We start from the raw sequence: 21,861 nt of genomic DNA on the forward strand, positions 1-21,861 counted from the left end.
ATTGGTGCCATAACTAAGGGTGCCTATCATTTCCAGATCACCACCTAAATTATTAGGTACTATTCATGTCCAAAGTGCCTTCCAACTCCAATAATTATCTCCTCTTTTGCCCTACTTTGTAAAATCCTAATTAAAGACACTAAGTTCTCACCTTCCCTTTGCACTGCACCTAGTTTGAATACACTGGCAGCTTATTACAACACCCATTGATTTTCCTGAAATGGAGGCATACATTTCATTCTTGGCTACTACCTATCTACAGTATTTTCTTCTTGCTAACATTCTGAACTCTCCTAGGCTCCTTGCTCATGATTGTGTAGTGTGCTGATCATTTCCTGTACCTAGTCCTAAGGCTCTTCTCTGCTTAAATCTCAAACTGTTTGACACTGTTTCCAGTGTTTATGATGAAATTATCGGATCATGTTCTTGTTCTGCCTTCCTTCCTAACAGCTGGTAAATTCTAACCATCCTCCTTACATCTGTCTGCCTTGATCCTGATTAGTCCCTTCTGTGCTTCCTCTGACTGTACATGAATGGCACAGATTTTCCTTTCCTGTTCCTCCAACAAACAGTTATTGTTGCACACTATAGTTTCATGAGATAGCATTTCAAATTTTCATCTGTTCTTCCCACTATATCCCACCCCTCCACCTGTGGTAAGGTTTAGAGTAGAAATAGTACAGATAACACAAACCTCAAATAAAGCTAAGCTTTGTTGAATAACTTACCTAATATGTATCAATGACTTCCCAAGCTACAGAATAGGACCATAAGAATAATAACCAAGAATAGAATTCAGGCTCATTGTAAAGATCTATTCAAAACAATGGGGATGCTATCTGCACTGTATGACTACATTTACCAGTCACTTATGCTTATAAAAAACACCCTTGACAATTACTGCACAAATGACTCTAACTAAACTTACATTTACCAAGAAAGAAGAAACCTAAAACTCAAAACATCTTTGTCTATAATGGGATAAAGTTGTGCATTTAATTGCCCAAGGAGATTAAAGATATTACTTAAACTTATTTAAAAGACAGTTAAAAAGTATCTGTTGAGCAATATGCTGTATACAGTGTAGGACTACATTGATAACCCAGAGTAGGGTGTCAGTAAAAAATGTAACACAACTAATTAATAATAAAACACCTCTGTCATTTCACACCACATTATTGCACCATAATTTTCATTTGTATTTTCTAGAAAACTATACACCAAAGCTCTGCAATCAATAATACCAGTTGATCAAAAAGTCAGTATAAATTTTAAAACTGAATAAATCACAGAATAATGTAGATAGTGAGGTACAAATTGACACACATACTTGGAATGACATGGGGTTTTATTAGAACCAAAAAAATACAAAAGTTCAAAAAATGTCCAGCACATGGCGCTTCATCTGATCACAATAGCAATAATTAGCATAACTAAGTAAGACAAAGCAAAGATTATGTTTTTTAGAGGAAATTCTCAATATGTCCACCATCATTCCTCAACAATAGCTGTAGTCAAGGAATAATGTTGTGAACACCACTGTAAAGCATGTCCGGAGTTATGGTGAGGCATTGGCATCGTATGTTGTCTTTCAGCATCCCTAGAGATGTCGGTTGATCACGATACACTTGCGACTTCAGGTAACCCCAAAGCCAAAAATTGCGCGGACTGAGGTCTGGGGACCTGGAAGGCCAAGTATGATGAAAGTGGCGGCTGAGCACACGATCATCACAAAATGACGCGCGCAAGAGATCTTTCACGCATCTAGCAATATGGGGTTGAGCGCCATCCTGCATAAACATCGTACGTTGCAGCAGGTGTTTATCGGCCAGGCTGGGGGTGATGCAATTCTGTAAAATATTGGCTTACTTCTCACCTGTCACAGTAGCAGTTACAAAACCAGAATCATGCATTTCCTCGAAGAAAAAAGGCCCGATAATGGTAGATGTGGTAAATCCAACCCATACCATGACTTTCTTGTCGTGCAATGGAGTTTCCACGACAGTTCTAGGATTTTTGATAGCCCAAATTCTGCAGTTGTGGGTGTTGACAGACCCTCGGAGCGTGAAATGAGCTTCGTCGGTCCACAACGCGTTACTCAGCCAATCGTCATCTTCCGCCATCTTTTGAAACTCCCTCACCGCAAATGCCCTCCACTTCACTAAATCGCCAGGTAACAGTTCGTGATGCCGATGGATTTTTTACAGTTAGCATCGGAGGGTACGCCTCAGTGCCAACCAAACAGTAGTGTATGGAATGCCGTTGCGACGTGCGACTGAACGAGCACTGACTTCCCCGTGCATTGACGAAACCTCTACAGTCTCCATTTCTTCCTGAACTGTCTCAGCAGCATTATGCCTTGTGCTCGGTCGGCCACTACAGGGTCTATCATCTAAACAACCCGTGGCTTCAAACTTTGAAATCATTCTTGCCACAGCTGCATTTGTCAACAGACCTTTACCTGTTCTAATCCCCTTCCTATGGTGATAGGATCGTAATGCTGAACTAGCACATTCCCCATTCTGATAATACAGCTTCACTAAAAGTGCCTTTTCAGGTAACATCAACATGCTGCGACTGCTGGCACATCTGATTCTCTCTCTCATTACAGCTCCTTTCATACACTATTGTCATGCGCAGTCACTGACGTTTTGCTGTCCAGCGCCATCTGTCGGTTATTTTGTGAACTACTTTTCTTTTTGGTTCTAATAAACCCCACGTCATTCTAAGCATGTGTGTCAATTTTTACCTCTATCTACATTATTCCGTGGTTTATTAAGTTCTCAAATTTATACTGACTTTTTGATCACCCGGTAAATAAAAAAATTGTCTTCTTTCTGAGCTCAACACCTAATTCATTGTGGAACGATGCTAATGGAGAATGGAGGCTCTAATCTGCATCCAGCCATCTTGATGTAGATTTCTTGTGGTTTTCCTAAGTTACTTCACAGAAGTGCCAATGGTTCCTACAGTAAGGCCATGGCCAACTAACTGTCCTACCCATGTCAAACTAGACCAGTATGTAATGCCTGTATATCTGAATTACACATTTTCTTGTTGTGAAACTGTAATAACATGACCATCCAATAAACTCATAAAAATGATTCATTACTGAATAAAACTACCACTACTAATACTAAATACTGCAGTAGAAGTGTGAATGAGAATGGTTTTGTAAGTGTTAGGGACTATCAGAAGAATACAAGATATTGCATATATTACATCATGATTTAGAGTATGTTATAAATGGTGACACAAATGAAACATATATGTCTTTCTGCAGTTTACCTTTTCCATGATTTTCTGCTGTCTCCTTTGTCTGCTGCCTCACTGTGTTAATGCTTTCTTACTGCGAAGTCTTATCATTCTCCTTTCTGTGACACATGGCAATGATGCACTTACTAAGACATTAATTTGTGCTTAGGAGAAACTGCAATAAAACGACATTGTAAAATTTTGATTAAGATCTTATGATTTTCCTAACATGACTTATCATCTCTGTTGGTTCTAAAATCTGTAAAAGAGGAAACAAAAACATTCTGAAGAGTATTTTCGCCAGTTATCTTTTATCTTATTTGTTTTCTCTCCCTAGCTGTCTTTTCATTTCACTTTTCATGTTTGATCCATATTATTCCTCTCTGTCTATTTTCATTTTAGTTTTACATTTTCAGAATAGATCTACTTATGCTTAACATTCATACTAAATGGTTATGACTCCCAAACTTGCTTTGTTGGTACTTTTGTAACAAAATCACTCAACAAGGATGTGGAACATGTAAAAAGAAATGGGAACACATTTAATACCATATTACTCGTGAAATTTTAAATATGTACATATTAAAGTGTGTAAAACATAATACCAGTAATTACCTGCTTATTATGGTCACCATAATCAGAAGAAAAAAGTTACGCTGCTTACTTACATACTAATCATATTAACTCACTCAAAGATGTGCAGAAAGCAAACAATATAATTGACAGAATAAATAACATATTAAAATGAAGGAAATAGATAGCCTTAATGCCATTTTTCTGAATAAAATCATGTAGATTGTTTTACCCATTAGTGCCCACATTATTATCTTTTTACGTTTATCACTTTTCGCTTGTTTGCTACGTTGAGAAAAGCACTTCAAGTGAAAAAGCAGTTTTTACCTTCCTAATTTTAATATGATGTGTCATAACATATATGCGATTGTAAGTAGTGTTGAGAACAAAACATATGAGGGCTTCCTGAAAATTAATACCTCTGCATTTTTTATGTGAAAACTCTTAAAGCTTTTTAAATAAATCAAATATTATTAAAATTCTACATCTTTATTCTTCATGTTTACATATTTGTAGTACTGCCACTAGAGGACTCTGAATTGTAGCATGTAACATTGTGGTGTCTAATGTAACGATGTTGGTTGTTGAGAAACAGCATGCTGTAATCGAGTTTTGAGTCCAAAGAGTTTGTACATACATGGAACACTTTCTCCTTCAGTGTGCCAATGCCAGACCGTACATGAGCACTATGAAATGTGGAACAATACAGTGCCTTGGGTTCACTGTCATTGATCATCATGCCCCCTGTCCTGACATGGTCCCATTCAATTTTCATCTCCTTCCTTCAAGGACTTCACTTTGATAGTGATGACGCAGTGGAAGCAGAAGTGACATTGTGGCTCCATCAACAAATTCAAATGTTCTACAGTGACAGTATCAACAAACTGGACTTTCATTTTGAGATATTGTTTATTCCTAGAGTGACTATGGTGAGAAATAAATATGTAGATATGAAGAATAAAGATGTAGAATGTTAATAGAATTTGTTTAATTTAAAAAAAAAAGCTATATGAATTATCACACAAAAAATTTGGAGGCTTTGTGTTCCAACATACCTTCATACATTTATATCAAAAGGTTTCATACTTTTGTACCAAAAGACAGAATCATCACATGATGATATTCAGGTTATAGAAAAAATGTTTGCATTCTATTACCAAGTTGATCCCAATAGTGGATTGCACCTGATGCCAACTAGCACAGGAATGAAAGAACTGATGTTCAGCATTGCTGAAATAAGCATAACAAATTAAAATAAGCATAAGAAGTTAATTAAATTCTGAAGGTGGCAGGGGTAAAATACGGGGAGCGAAAGGCTATTTACAATTTGTACAGAAACCAGATGGCAGTTATAAGAGTCGAGGGACATGAAAGGGAAGCAGTGGTTGGGAAGGGAATGAGACAGGGTTGTAGCCTCTCCCCGATGCTATTCAATCTGTATATTGAGCAAGCAGTAAAGGAAACAGAAGAAAAGTTTGGAGTAGGTATTAAAATCCATGAAGAAGAAATAAAAACTTTGAGGTTCGCCAATGACATTGTAATTCTGTCAGAGACAGCAAAGGACTTGGAAGAGCAGTTGAACGGAAGAGACAGTGTCTTGAAAGGAGGGTATAAGATGAACATCAACAAAAGCAAAACAAGGATAATGGAATGTAGTCGAATTACGTCGGGTGATGCTGAGGGAATTATATTAGGAAATGAGACACTTAAAATAGTAAAGGAGTTTTGCTATTTGGGGAGCAAAATAACTGATGATGATTGAAGTAGAGAGGATATAAAATGTAGACTAGCAATGGCAAGGTAAGCATTTCTGAAGAAAAGTAATTTGTTAACATCGAGTATTGATTTAAGTGAAGATGAAGAAGCTTGCACAGGATAGAGTACCATGGAGAGCTGCATCAAACCAGTCTCAGGACTGAAGACCACAACAACAACAACAACAACAACAACAACAACAACAAGTTAATTATGTACCAGTAATCTGATACTGGGCACTAATGGTTTAAAATAGATCAGTTCAGTATAGGCTTTATTGAAATTTACACTGATCATTGTTTTACAAGTTCTAAGTGTTCAGCTTCTAGTAGCAGTGATTAAAAATTCTTACAAAAAATAAAAAAAATAAATAAAAAAAAATAAAAAAGGCATGTAGATACTGTCATTCACAAGAAAGAAGTATGGATAGAAATTCATTCTGCTGATATATAGTGAACAGCTATATAGTAAAAATCTGTGAGGATCATTGAGAAAGTAACTTCAATTCCGTTTAAAAAATAAATGAAAGCCCATGGACAAGTCTGAGCAGGACTCACACTCTGAAGATTTCCTACAAACTTCATTATGTACATAGATAATAATAATAATAATAATAATAATAATAATAATAATAATAAACAACCCTGTGGAGGCCTGGGAAAAGAATAGGCCTCCGGTATGTTCTGCCAGTCATAAAAGGCGATGAAAAGAACAAACAACTAATAGGGCTAACCCCCCTTTTAGTGTGATTAGTTGGTTCAGGACAGAACCAATGAAGCCTCGGACAAGCACTGTCATGGTCGGGGATGCCGCTTGTACCCTATGCCCGTCCACAATGGTAACGACACTGCTAGCCATATGGAAAATGATTTAAATCCAAATAGAGGTGTTTTGCAGGATATGCTTCCTGCAACCACTCTAGAAGGAAAACAAAGACAGAGGATGAGATGGTCAGATGAAGTTAACCGACACCTTATGTTCTGTTATTACCATGCAACAAACTTAGGAACCAACACAACTGGATACAGATCACAAGTATACACAATATTTATTACCAGATACCCAGAATTAAAATTTTTAACAGAACAATGACTAGCTGATCATATCTGTGTAATAATAAAAAATAACAGGATACCCCAGTCAGAATTAGAAAACATCAAACAACAAGTACAAGAAATACTGGAACAAAATAATGTGCAATCAGAAGAAGGAGAAAATACAGTAATGGACTCAAACATCCCAGAGCAAACAAACAAAGAACAACACGCATCAATTAAACAATCAGAGGAAAACAAAATGTTAAGACAGCCACCAGAACAAGCACAAATAGAACACGAAGTGACACACATGTTAGATATAGAAGAAAAATTTCAGCTGACATATATAGAATACAAAGACACAAATACAGACATTAGACCATTCTTGCATAGACCACCAAATAACCCACAAGTCGAAACAACAACAACCACTATCAACACAATCATACACAACAAAATAAATGAAAATACAACTGTGGAAGAGTTACAACTACAGGTTTATATAGGAGCACTCACTACACTAAATATACGCACTAGGCAGAGATCGGAACCACCCAACACACACAAAAAAAACCACAAAACCAGCATGGCAACACAGGCTACAGATCAGAATAGAAAAACTGAGAAAAGACATTAGACAGCTAACACAATTTATAAGACATGAAACATCAGACACAAAACGAAAAAGGTTAGGTACAATCTCACAACAAGAAGCGATAGAGCAATTAGATGAAAAGAAGCAGAAATTACAAGCATTGGCCAAACGACTTAGAAGATACAAAAAAGTGCAAATAGAAGGAAACAAAACCAAACATTCAACACAAACCAAAAGAAATTTTACCAAACAATAGATAACACACACATTAAAATAGACAATCCACCAAACATAACAGACATGGAACACTTCTGGAGCAACATATGGTCAAACCTGGTACAACATAACAGACATGCACGGTGGATACAAGCAGAAACAGACACATACAAGATGATACCACAAATGCCTGAAGTGATAATTTTGCAACATGAAGTCACCCAAGCAATTTATTCTACGCACAATTGGAAAGCCCCAGGAAAAGACAAAATAGCAAATTTCTGGCTAAAGAAGTTTACCTCAACACATTCACATCTAACTAAATTATTTAACAGTTACATTGCAGACCCATACACATTCCCTGATACACTTACACAAGGAATTACTTATCTGAAATCTAAAGATCAAGCAGACACAGCAAACCCAGCAAAATATTGTCCTATAACATGTCTACCAACAATATACAAAATATTAACTTCAGGCATTACACAGAAATTAATGACACATACAACACAGAACAAAATTATAAATGAAGAACAAAAAGGGTGCTGCAAAGGAGCACAAGGATGTAAAGAGCAACTGATAATAGATGCAGAGGTGACATATCAAGCTAAAACTAAACAAAGGTCGCTACACTACGCATACATTGATTACCAAAAAGCTTTTGATAGTGTACCCCACTCATGGTTACTACAAATATTGGAAATATACAAAGTAGATCCTAAATTGATTCAGTTCCTAAACATAGTAATGAAAAATTGGAAAACCACACTTAATGTCCAAAAAAATTCAAATAATATCACATCACAGTCAATACAGATTAAGCATGGAATATACCAAGGAGACTCATTAAGTCCTTTCTGCTTCTGCCTTGCTCTGAACCCATTATCCAACATGCTAAATAATACAAATTATGGATATAATATTACTGGAACATACCAACACAAAATCACACATTTGCTATACATGGATGATCTAAAACTACTGGCAGCAACAAATCAACAACTCAACCAATTACTAAAGATAACAGAAGTATTCAGCGATGATATAAATATGGCTTTTGGAACAGACAAATGTAAGAAAAATAGCATAGTCAAGGGAAAACACACTAAACAAGAAGATTACACATTGGATAACCACAGCGACTGCATAGAAGCGATGGAAAAAACAGATGCCTGTAAATATCTAGGATACAGACAAAAAATAGGGAAAAGTAATACAAATATTAAAGAAGAACTAAAAGAAAAATATAGACAAAGACTAACAAAAATACTGAAAATAGAATTGACAGCAAGAAACAAGACAAACGCCACAAATACTTATGCTATACCAATATTGACCTACTCATTTGGAGTAGTGAAATGGAGTAACACAGACCTAGAAGCACTCAATACACTTACATGATCACAATGCCACAAATATAGAATACATCACATACATTCAGTAACAGAAAGATTCACATTAAGCAGAAAGGAAGGAGGAAGGTTATTTATCAACATAAAAAAACCCTACATAATGGACAGGTAGACAATTTAAGAAAATTCTTTATAGAATGAGCAGAAACTAGCAAAATACACAAAGCAATCACTTATATAAATACATCGGCTACACCATTGCAATTTCATAACCACTTCTACAACCCTTTAGATCACATAACGTAAACAGATACAAAGAAAGTAAATTGGAAAAAGAAAACACTACATGGCAAGCACCCGTATCATCTAACACAGCCACACATCGATCAAGACGCATCGAAAACATGGCTACGAAAAGGCAATATATACAGTGAGACAGAAGGATTCATGATTGCAATACAGGATCAAACAATAAACAGCAGATATTACAGCAAGCATATTATTAAAGATCCCAATACCACAACAGATAAATGCAGACTTTGCAAACAACAAATAGAAACAGTAGATCACATCACAAGCAGATGTACAATACTAGCAAATACAGAATACACCAGAAGACAAGACAATGTACCAAAAATAATACAACAACAACTTGCCATACGACATAAACTAATAAAACAACATGTTCCCACATACAGGTATGCACCACAAAATGTACTGGAGAATGATGAATACAAATTATACGGGAACAGAACCATTATAACAGATAAAACAACACCACATAACAAACCTGACATCATACTCACCAATGAAAAGAAGAAATTAACACAACTAATCGAAATATCCATACCCAATACAACAAATATACAGAAGATAATAGGAGAAAAAAATTGAAAAATACATCCAACTGGCTTAGGAAGTCAAGGACATGTGGCATCAGGATAAAGTTGACATTATACCAATTATACTATCAACTACAGGAGTCACACCACACAATATCCACCAGTACATCAACGCAATACAGCTACATCCAAACGTATATATACAACTACGTAAATCTGTAATTATTGATACATGTTCAATTACCCGAAAGTTCCTAAATGCAATGTAACATATACCGTACAGTTAAAAGGAAGTCATGCTTGATCAAGGTCCACCTCACTTTCCATTTTTAACCAGACATAACGTCTGAGAAAGGAAAGAATAATAATAATAATAACAATAATAATTTTGTGTGACTCAGATACCTGTGGCAAATCTTTTTATTGGACACCACTCTGGCTACTTTTATGTCCCTAACCTACTCCAGGTATCCAACCGGGAAAAGGAGACCTACAGTTTAATATGGAATGTGAACCATTTGTTGTTTCCAGAGACTCCTCACATTGTTGAGAGGTGAAGGCTAGGTTAAAACAAAGACTAAAAATATGTGGTCTAACTGAAACTCCATCCTGAAAACCTCTGTGTTTCCAGGGATGTGCTTTACCACTAGACCTGCGGGCCTCACATGTCTGTAGACATTTTATCTCAAGGCCTTGTTAAGTGAGTTTGCAAATATCAAAGTATGCAACATATATGGCTGTATGTATTGACTGCATTGTTTTAGAATCTGAAATTATTTACACTGCCAAGTGACCATACACCTTAGTATTTTATTAAATTTCAACTTGATATATCCACCCATCTATCTGAGAAAAAAGGGTCCTAACAGATGTACAGACATACACACAAACAGACGACAATGTGGTCCTACAGGAACTCTGTTTTTACTGTCTGAGGTACCTGAACCTTGTAAATAATAAGATTACTGATAATGGAATAAAAAAAAAGTACTTGAGCTGTAGTGTTTGCTGTAGGTGAAAGTATGTCTAATTTTCTACAAAACTGCCTCAACTCTGGAGACTAACACTATAGCTTGGAAAGCATTTTTGTGTACTTTCTTCATTGAAATTTCCTGTCTGTGATTATGAGCTGAGGAAAGTGATTTAGGGTTAATTCTGTTAGGCTTAGTGTTTATTTTAGTGAACTTTCTCTTGATTCACTTAGAATTTGTCATAAATCATACACATTAATGGCTAACATATTTATTTTGTACCAAAGAATAAAAATTACTTTACATGTGTCCCAAACCGCCAGGATTTATCGAAAGAATATAACTTTTTTTGCCGTGTCATAGTAAATATAATTTCTTTCTTTTCTTCTTGATGTATTACATACATTTGTATGGTAGATGAAAATAAATTAATATTATTCTTTGTTTGAATAAAATATAATTAACTTTCTTTCTGGTTATTACTCATAGGTTGAAATAACAAAATTATATGGGATGACAGAATGGCATGAAGACATAAAAACGATTTTGAGACGGACGTGTTCTTCTGATCAGCATGTTGTATTTTTGTTCACAGACTCTCAGGTATGTATCAGATATTTTTCTTCTTAACATACAGTAAATTCCCAGTTATCCAAGTTTATGTGAACTTGAGGCTTCATAGATAATTTGAAGACATGGATAATCAACAATACACAAGTTTTTACCAAAAATTGCTGTTTGATAGTTTTACAAAACATGCTAAATGCACAGTTAAAGTACACTTCATTACTTCAATGTCACTTACTGGAAACAGACACCTTATTTAAAAAGGGTATTTCATATCAGTTGCTTTCAGGAAATAATCAAACTCTAGCTCCTAGGGAAAAGGTTAGGTAAATGTATAAGCAGGAAATTGGCTTTTCCCCCCCCTCTGTGTATACTGATACAGCACAGCTTGGTAATTTGGCGATAGTCAGGGCTAGTCGCAAACTTGGCGAGTGCAGGTGGCATGCTACAGAAGGAGCTGTTTCCTGAAATGGCATCCCCGATCACCAGATCTCACTCCGTGTGACTTTTTTCTGTGGGGACACGTTAAAGATCTGGTGTATGTATCACCTCTACCATGTGATGTAGCAGAGATCCGGGAGAGAATACGGGAAGCGACTGCCACAGATTTTTAGGAAATAACATAAAGCATCATATCATGTCAGCTATGATTTCCTCTATAGTATTACTCATTAATGATGTATCCTCTATACATTTACTTGAGGCAACTTCATAATTTTGTGATTTCCTTTTCTGGACAATTTCCTGAAGCTGATTAACTATATTGAAGAAGCCTGTATATTAGTATTGTTCATCTCATTTCCGTTTCAGAGGACCCTGTCTCACAGATCTCCCCTGGTAACAGTGAACTGACTGACATGAGCAGTTTAATATCTTTAGAATAGTTTTTCTTTCACCCTTTTGCAAGTTTCATTTTGGTGCATATTTCATAGTTTGTGTAAATCTGTCTTCCATTTGTACAATTTGCATTCATATTTTATGAAATGAAATCATCTTTGTGCATTGCCTAACTATAAGGATTTTCTTCCTCCTCCGTTTAACCAAAAAATTTACAGCCTTTTTTTCTGACACTGAAAACTATTACTGTAATGTTTTCTTTGAGCTAGAAAGGCACTGTCTTTTTGTTTTGGACTTTAGTTACCACAACAATCATTATTTGAACCACAGTTCAAAGATACGGAAGAGCGATTTCCCATTTTTTCTTTCCTGTTTCCTAAATTTCTAACGAAATGTCAACATCATTCAAATGAAAGTTCAGGAAATTAATTACTAAATAATACAGATGTAGTTTTTCAGGAGAAGTGGGTAATTTGAGTTGCATATCACATTCCTCATATTTCATCAGTGCAAGGTTGAAAATGTTGACTGGATTCCACATTACTGTGAAACTCTGGAAGCTGCATAAACACTTATGCTATTAGCAAGCGTATATATATATATATATATATATATATATATATATATATATATATATATAAAAAATAGAGGGAAACATTCCACGTAGGAAAAATATATCTAAAAACAAAGATGATGTGACTTACCAAATGAAAGTGCTGGCAGGTCGACAGACACACAAACAAACACAAACATACACACAAAATTCAAGCTTTCGCAACAAACTGTTGCCTCATCAGGAAAGAGGGAAGGAGAGGGAAAGACGAAAGGATGTGGGTTTTAAGGGAGAGGGTAAGGAGTCATTCCAATCCCGGGAGCGGAAAGACTTACCTTAGGGGGAAAAAAGGACGGGTATACACTCGCGCACACACACACACATATCCATCCACACATATACAGACACAAGCAGACATATTTAGAGACCAGGAGAGAAGTCTCTAAATATGTCTGCTTGTGTCTGTATATGTGTGGTTGGATATGTGTGTGTGTGCGAGTGCATACCCGTCCTTTTTTCCCCCTAAGGTAAGTCTTTCCGCTCCTGGGATTGGAATGACTCCTTACACTCTCCCTTAAAACCCACATCATTTTGTCTTTCCCTCTCCTTCCCTCTTTCCTGATGAGGCAACAGTTTGTTGCGAAATCTTGAATTTTGTGTGTATGTTTGTGTGTCTGTCGACCTGCCAGCACTTTCATTTGGTAAGTCACATGATCTTTGTTTATATATATATATATATATATATATATATATATATATATATATATATATATATATATATATAAACAAAGATGATGTGACTTACCAAATGAAAGTGCTGGCAGGTCGACAGACACACAAACGAACACAAACATACACACAAAATTCAAGCTTTCGCAACAAACTGTTGCCTCATCAGGAAAGAGGGAAGGAGAGGGAAAGACGAAAGGATATGGGTTTTAAGGGAGAAGGTAAGGAGTCATTCCAATCCCGGGAGCGGAAAGACTTACCTTAGGGGGAAAAAAGGACGGGTATACACTCGCGCACACACACACATATATCCATCCACACATATATATATATATATATATATATATATATATATATATATATATATATATATATATATATATAAAACGGAATTAATTCAGTTTTATCTCCGTATTTAACACTTAGCTAATTATTGTGGATATTAAATGAGTTGCAAATACAAGCAAATAGTAGATGTTGAAAGTTGTGTCAGAGAAATTATAAACAGGAACTAAAGTTCACCTTACAAATTATGAATGCATCATGTGGTGTTATCTTTTTACTGACTCACCGCCATATAAGACTATGCACCTGCCATATTGCATGTACACAGTGTGCTACAGCTATGGCAGCGGTGTACATTCCTCCAGCTGTCTGGCAAGCTGTGAATTTGTTGATTTTCAATATTAAAAAAAAAAAAAAATACTTGAATTGCGTCTTAGCAGCTAAAATTTTGACAGTGTTTCTTTAGGTGTTTTCTTCCTGTGTACAAAATTTCAGGACTGGATTTTACATGTCGGATTGGACTGTTCCTTTGTGCGATAACCATAATATTCTCCTTGACAAACTGAGGTTTTATGGAATTTATGGTACAGGAAACCAATGGATAATGGTGTATGTAACTAAAAGTAAACAGAATGTAATACTTCATAATTCAACCAGTGTAAGCAGGGAAATTTTTCTGGCTGGGTCGAAATCTCTTATAGGGTTCCAGAAGAATCAATCTCAAATCCACTATTGTTTCTCGTATTTGTAAATGACCTTTTGTCTAAAATACAAGAAGCATAATTATTCCATTTTAATATGACACTAGTTTGTAATCAATCCAAATACACATACAGCAACAGCAGAATTTGCAAATACTTTAGCCGGCCGGGGTGGCCGAGTGGTTCTAGGCACTACAGTCTGGAACCGCACCACCACTGTGGTTGCAGGTTCGAGTCCTGCCTCGGGCATGGATGTGTGTGATGTCCTTAGGTTAGTTAAGTTTAAGTAATTCTAAGTTCTAGGGGACTCATGACCTTTGAAGTTAAGTCCCATAGTGCCCAGAGCCATTTTCAAATACTTTTCTTAAAAGTATTATTGAGTGGTTTTCTGTGAATAGTCTTACACTTTATTTAAAAAAAGATACAACATATTCAGTTCTGCACATCTGGAAGTACTCCACTGTCATATGTATAACACATGGTGAGTAAATAATCACTAGGGTACAAACGTCCAGATTTTTAAGTGTTCCATATTAATGAGAACTTAAACTATCAAACCACATTTTGTAGCTCCTAAACAAACTTAGTTCAGGCACATTTGCAGTTGCAATCACTCCAAATCATGGGTAGAGACAAATCAGTAAGTTGACATATTTTGAATATTTTTATTCAGTAATGTCATATGGATCAATGTTCTGGGGCAACTCAGCTTTGAGAAAGAAAGTGTTCATTACTCAGAAATTTACTGTAAGACTAATATGTGGTGCTCACCCATGATCATCTTGCAGAGCACTGTAAGGGCCTGGGCATCATGAGTACTGACTGCTTCACAATATATTTATTCACTTATGAAGTTTGTTGTGAATAATCCACTGCAGTTCAAGAGGAATGGTGGTGTTCATAATTACAATCCCAGAAGAAAAAATGTCATTCATTACACCACATCAATGTTGTCTTCAGCACAAAACGGGGGCGCACAATGCAGCCACCAAAATTTTTGATCTCTTAGCCAAAGATATAAAATGTGCAATAGACAGCAATCTTAAATTTAAATACAAACTGAAAAGGTTCCTTCTTGACAACTGCTCTTATCTCCACAGAAGAATTTATAATTTTGTAGTGCATAAAAGGTGATGGGTGGGATTTATTAACTCACAACAGTACTAAGAAAACTGTAGATAATCTGCTTGCAGCCATATATACATATGGATGTATAACATGAATATAAGACAACTTGTTTCACATTTCTATGCTTAATCATCTGTTGAGCCAGGTGTTTTTCGCAACAAGATCAGTTGTGATGTAGGAAATTGATCATATCCCTATTTGCATGCTTATTTATTAAATTTCATTAAGAAAACAAATAATAAGTGGAAAATAACTTTAATGAAAACCAAAATAACATAGGAGCACAACAACAATAGAAATATTAATCATTAAGTGGATTTGTTGTCAGTAGTGGACTCTGCTCACATACGATATCTCACTTTTTCACATGCTTCTTTATGAAATTTCATAATTAAACTCATATAAATGATAAGCCCTCAGCTGTTACCTGTTCACATCTTCAGAGCGACAAGTTATGTATTTATATTAACAAAAGTAATGGGCAGGACGAGGGGTGAAGGGAAAGGACTGGTGAGGTTTAGGAAAAGGGGTAGAGTTCAGAAAAGTGGCCCAGAGCCTGCGTCAGGGGAGACTGATCGTTGGGTACTGCACCAGACAAGATTTGAAAACCTGGAAGTTTAAAGGTGGAAGATAGGGTAATATACAAGACAGAGCTTTCTGCTAAAATATCAATCATGAGTTAATAGGGGTGAGAGACTAAGTGCATTGCATGTGACAGAGGTGGGAGGGGGATGGAAAATATAGAAATGTCAGAAAATACAAGAAGTAAAAAACTAAAAGAAAGTGAAGAAAGGAATTGCTAGTGCAAAAAAATGCTGATACCAAAGAAATTACTATATATTAAGGCCAGGTGCGTTGCAACAACCAAGGACCTGTTGTAGTGCCAGATCCCACCTACAGAGATCTAAGAAACTGGCATTCAGGGCCAGAATGCAGGTGGCACTGAGGTCACAACTGTCATTATGTAGGGCATGCTGTACAACAGGATATTGTGTGTTGCCAGTATGCAAGCTCTGCCTTTGCCCATTCATCCTAACTGATAACTTGGTGATGTAAAAGGCTGAACAGTATTCACATTACAGATGGTATATGATGTGTCATTTCACAGGTGGCCCTCTCTTTGATAGTGTAAGTTTTGCCAGTCTCAGGACTGGTATAGGTGGTGGTAGAAAAGTGCATAGGGCAAGTCTTGCAATGGGGTCAGTCACAGCAGTAGGAGCCATAGGGTAGGGACAAATTATGTGTTTAGCTTTTCCGGTGTTTTCTTAGTAGTACATTTAAATTTTATGCTGTTTTTCTGTTACAGATGCTTGATCTTGCATTTTGTAACTGCAAGTGTAAATTCAGTCCATTGCACAGTGGTAGTGCATTTCTTGTGGTTTGAAGACAAGGAATCTGTTGGTTTAGTAAGCCAGGCTGTCAGGCCCTCAGCTGTAGAGTGAAAAGTTTCATATTTAGCTTTTCCTGTCTTTTCCTATTAATATATTTCTTAAATTTCTTGTGTGTTTTTCTGTTTGACACATTTCATCTCATATTTTTAACAGTAAGTGTAAATTCAGCCAGTCTGTAGAGCAGTCTTCATTTTCTCTGAACAGCCAGATACATAATCATTAAGGCATCAACGTTCATTGGTGACATCTCTGGAGGGTAGGAAGTTACATAAATAGGTTTCCACATGCTTTTACAGCTTACTTCTTCATCTAGGATAGGTAGGAAGAGTGCATACTGTGTGCAGACATGGAAGGAGCTAGCTGTAGTTTGTGAACAGCTGAATGTGCTTTTGGCTGTGGTCAGCCACGTTCAAGCTGCTGCATCAGGGTGTATCTGTGGCAGAGAATCTGGCATGACATGTGGGACACCTCACGTGGTGCTTGTTTTGGCCAATGGAACTGCTGCCGAGGCAACTCCTAGTTACCCAATGTGGTGGATCAGCCCTTATGGCAGGGTGAAATGCAGGTGGTAACACATTCACATTGCTTGAGGCAGGGGGGGGCCAATGTAGAGTCTGGCCAACTGCTGTCACCTATTCATACACTGAGTGAACAGGAGGCTGTTCTTTCAGCAACGTTTGAGCTGACACACATGGGCAGGGGTCTTCTAGTTACTGGGGGCTCCAATGTTAGGTGTGCTATGGAACCCCTTAGGAAGATAGTGCCCTGGGCTGGTAAGGAAGCCAATGTGCACTCAGTATGTCTATTGGGGGCGTCATACAAGATATTGAGATGGCCTTGCCTGCAGCTGTCAACATGCAGGATGCAGTCATCCACAAGTTGTGGCTCAGATTGGCACCAACGATGCCTGTTGCTTGGGTTCTGAGGCCATCCTCAGTTCATACAGATGTTGGACGAAGGTGGTGAATGTTTCTGGCCTTGTGCATGGGATGCAACCATGTTCCTGGAGTTGATCATGGTACTCTGGTTTGGAGCTGAGGGGACGCTCTCAACCAAAAGTTTTTTCAACTCTGTGACAGTCTCGGCTGCAGATTTCTCGACCTGCTTTCTCATGTGAGAATTTGGAGGAGTCCCCTTGATAGGTCAGAGGTGCAGTACTGAAATGAAGCAGCTACTCAGGTTGCAGACTACTTAAGAAGTACACTTATAGGTTTTTTAGGCTAGGCTATGGTTTGAGGTGCTTTATCAGTTGATACACAGATAGCAAAATCAGATCCTATCCAGACTCTTTGATTGTCAGAATTTTGTCACTAGATTGTTGAAGTTTTTGTAACGAAGTTCCCAACTTTACTGCCTTCCAGGAAAGTTCTCACACTCAAATTATTCTTGGGACCAAAGTAGAAAGTCTGATATATTTAGCAAGTCATGGAATGTATATCAGAAAGACAGGTTAGATGCCATAGGAGGGAGCATGTCCATTGCAGTTGACAAAAATATTGTGTCTATTGAAGTCGAAATTGAATGTGACAGTGAAGTTACCTGGTTGCATATAACAGGTCTAGGTGAAATGAAGTTAATTGTTGGATGTTTCTACCAGCCAACTGATTCCACTGTGGCAGTTCCAGAGTCATTCAAAGAAAAAAGTGTAAATGCCCAGATCATGCAGTACTAGCTGGAGGTGACTTAAAATCGCTTAGTGTAGGCTGCAATGTCTATGGATTTGCTGCATGGGGTACAGACAGACAGTTTTGGAAAATGCTTTTGAAAATGTTTTCTGAAAACTGTTATGAGCGAGCAGCTACTTCAGTAGTTCACTTGCAGTGGAAATATCTTAGACATTGTAGCTACAAACAGTGTGGATCTTGTCAATTATGTCAGTACAGAGGTGGGGATTAGTGATCAGGATGTCACCATAGCAAATATGATTATGAAAGTTAATAAATCAGTCAAGAAGGCAAGTGAGAGTCTCTCTGCTACAAAGAGCAGCTAAGCAGTTGTCAGCATCTCACTTAGACAGTGAAGTGACATCGTCTGATTCCACTTTGTGGCAAAAAGGAATTATGTGCAAATTTTAAACAGGCTGTAGATCAGGATCTGAAGAAGTATGTGCCTACTAAGTGGATTAAGGATGGTAAAGGCCTTCCATGTTTCAGCAACGAGATTCAGAAAATGCTGAGGAAGCAAAGGCTGTTGCACCCCTGGTCAGAAAGATAACTCATAATTGACCTCATGCAAAGGTTAGTGGAGATTCGTGCATCTGTGGAAAGAATTATGCATGAAGCATACTATCCAACTACCATTGTCATTAGCACTTCCTTTCACGCTGATCACCTGCCACCCTACCAAAAACCTCTTTCCTCATTACCTTAGCCAGCTTCATCTTGACCCACAACTTCTTCACTTTCGAAGGCCAGACATACCAACAATTAAAGGGAACAGCCATAGGTACCAGGATGACCCCCTCGTACGCCAACCTATTCATGGGTCGCTTAGAGGAATCCTTCTTGGTTACCCAGGCCTGCCAACCCAAAGTTTGGTACAGATTTATTGATGACATCTTCATGATCTGGACTCACAGTGAAGAAGAACTCCAGAATTTCCTCTCCAACCTCAACTCCTTTGGTTCCATCAGATTCACCTGGTCCTACTCCAAATCCCATGCCACTTTCCTTGACGTTGACCTCCACCTGTCCAATGGCCAGCTTCACATGTCCGTCCACATCAAACCAACCAACAAGCAACAGTACCTCCATTATGACAGCTGCCACCCATTCCCCATCAAACGGTCCCTTCCCTACAGCCTACGTCTTCGTGACAAACAAATCTGTTACAGTCCGGAATCCCCGAACCATTACACCAACAACCCGAAAACAGCTTTCGCATCCCACAACTACCCTCCCGACCTGGTACAGAAGCAAATAACCAGAGCCACTTCCTCATCTCCTCAAACCCAGAACCGCCCACAGAAGAACCCCAAAAGTGCCCCACTTGTAACAGGATACTTTCCGGGACTGGATCAGACTCTGAATGTGGCTCTCCAGCAGGGATACAACTTCCTCAAATCCTGCCCTGAAATGAGATCCATCCTTCATGAAATCCTCCCCACTCCACCAAGAGTGTCTTTCCGCCGTCCACCTAACCTTTGTAACCTCTTAGTTCATCCCTATGAAATCCCCAAACCACCTTCCCTACCCTCTGGCTCCTACCCTTGTAACTGCCCCCGGTGCAAAACCTGTCCCATGCACCCTCCCACCACCACCTACTCCAGTCCTGTAACCCGGAAGGTATACACGATCAAAGGCAGAGCCACGTGTGAAAGCACCCACCTGATATACCAACTGACCTGCCTACACTGTGAAGCTTTCTATGTGGGAATGACCAGCAACAAACTGTCCATTCACACGAATGGACACAGGCAGACAGTGTTTGTTGGTAATGAGGATCACCCTGTGGCTAAACATGCCTTGGTGCACGGCCAGCACATCTTGGCACAGTGTTACACCGTCTGGGTTATCTGGATACTTCCCACTAACACCAACCTGTCAGAACTCCGGAGATGGGAACTTGCCCTTCAGTATATCCTCTCTTCTCGTTATCCGCCAGGCCTCAATCTCCGCTAATTTCAATTTGCCGCCGCTCATACCTCACCTGTCTTTCAACAACATCTTTGCCTTTGTACTTCCGCCTCGACTGACATCTCTGCCCAAACTCTTTGCCTTTACAAATGCCTGCTCATGTCTGTGTATATGCGGATGGATGTGTGTGTGCGTTCGAGTGTATACCTGTCCTTTTTTCCCCCTAAGGTAAGTCTTTCCGCTCCCGGGATTGGAATGACTCCTTACCCTCTCCCTTAAAACCCACATCCTTTCGTCTTTCCCTCTCCTTCCCTCTTTCCTGATGAAGCAACCATTTGTTGTGAAAGCTTGAATTTTGTGTGTGTGTTTGTGTTTGTGTGTCTATCGACCTGCCAGCACTTTCGTTCGGTAAGTCACATCATCTTTGTTTTTAGATATATTTTTCCCATGTGGAATTTTTCCTTCTATTATATTCATACCATTGTTATATCTTAGAAATAGATCTGACTGTGAACCTAAGAAAATTACGTTACTCTGGAAAATCGCTAAGGAGGTCCAAGGCTTCCATTCAGCCACTCGTTGACCTCTCTGGTGTGACAGCAGAAGATAGCAGTACAGAAGCTGAAGTTTTAAATTTCATTTTTAAGAAATCTGTCATGCAGGAGAATCTTACAAACATACCGTCCTTAAAAAAAAGCACAGTGTCCCACATGAATGATATACATGGTAATAATCATCCCTGACATAGAAAAACAACTGAAGGAGTTGAAAAACAAATAAGCTGCCACATCCAGATGGACCCCTAATTCAGTTTTGAAAAGAATAGTCTGCAGCATTGGCCCCTTATTAGCTTGCATTTATAACAAATTTCTCGCCCACCACAAAGTCGCTAATAGCTAGAAAAAAGCACAGGTGACTCCTGTATGTAAGAAGGGTAAAAGAATGGACATGCAAAATTACAGGCTAATACACTTAACATTGCTTTGTTGCAGAATTCTTGAAAATATTCTGATTCTGAATACAATAAAGCTAACATCCAGGAAACAGTATGGTTTTAAAAATCATCATTCGTGTGAAATTCAACTTACCCTTTTCTCATACGATATACTGTGAACTATGGGTGAAGGACAAGGGACAAAAAAATGGTTCAAATGGCTCTGAGCACTATGGGACTTAACATATGAGGTCATCAGCCCCCTAGAACTTAGAACTACTTAAACCTAACTAACCTAAGGACATCACACACATCCATGCCCGAGGTATGATTCGATCCTGCGAATATAGCAGTCAGACGGTTCCGGACTGAAGCATCTAGAACCGCTCAGCCACAGCGGCCGGTGACAAGGGACAGATTCCATATTTCTGGTGTTCTGAAATTTTACATGGTACCCCACTGCAGGAACTGAATGCATATGAAAGTGAGTTAACAGATATTTGAGTGGCTCAAAAACGTCTTAAGTAATAGACCCAGTATGTTGTCCTCAATGAAAAGTGTT

General features: G+C 38.0%; 1 protein-coding gene across 1 annotated transcript in view; it reads left to right on the top strand.

The window, feature by feature from the left end:
• The window catches only part of LOC126237376 (dynein axonemal heavy chain 7), a 1,033,797-nt gene that overhangs the window by 527,885 nt on the left and 484,051 nt on the right, over positions 1 to 21,861 (top strand). The window contains exon 36 of the mRNA XM_049947460.1: positions 11,089 to 11,202. Coding sequence (XP_049803417.1) covers positions 11,089 to 11,202 — 114 coding nt within the window. The remainder of the gene's footprint in view (positions 1 to 11,088; positions 11,203 to 21,861) is intronic.

The sequence above is a fragment of the Schistocerca nitens genome, chromosome 2 (assembly GCF_023898315.1).
Source record: "Schistocerca nitens isolate TAMUIC-IGC-003100 chromosome 2, iqSchNite1.1, whole genome shotgun sequence".
NCBI classification, from domain to species: Eukaryota; Metazoa; Arthropoda; class Insecta; order Orthoptera; family Acrididae; genus Schistocerca; species Schistocerca nitens.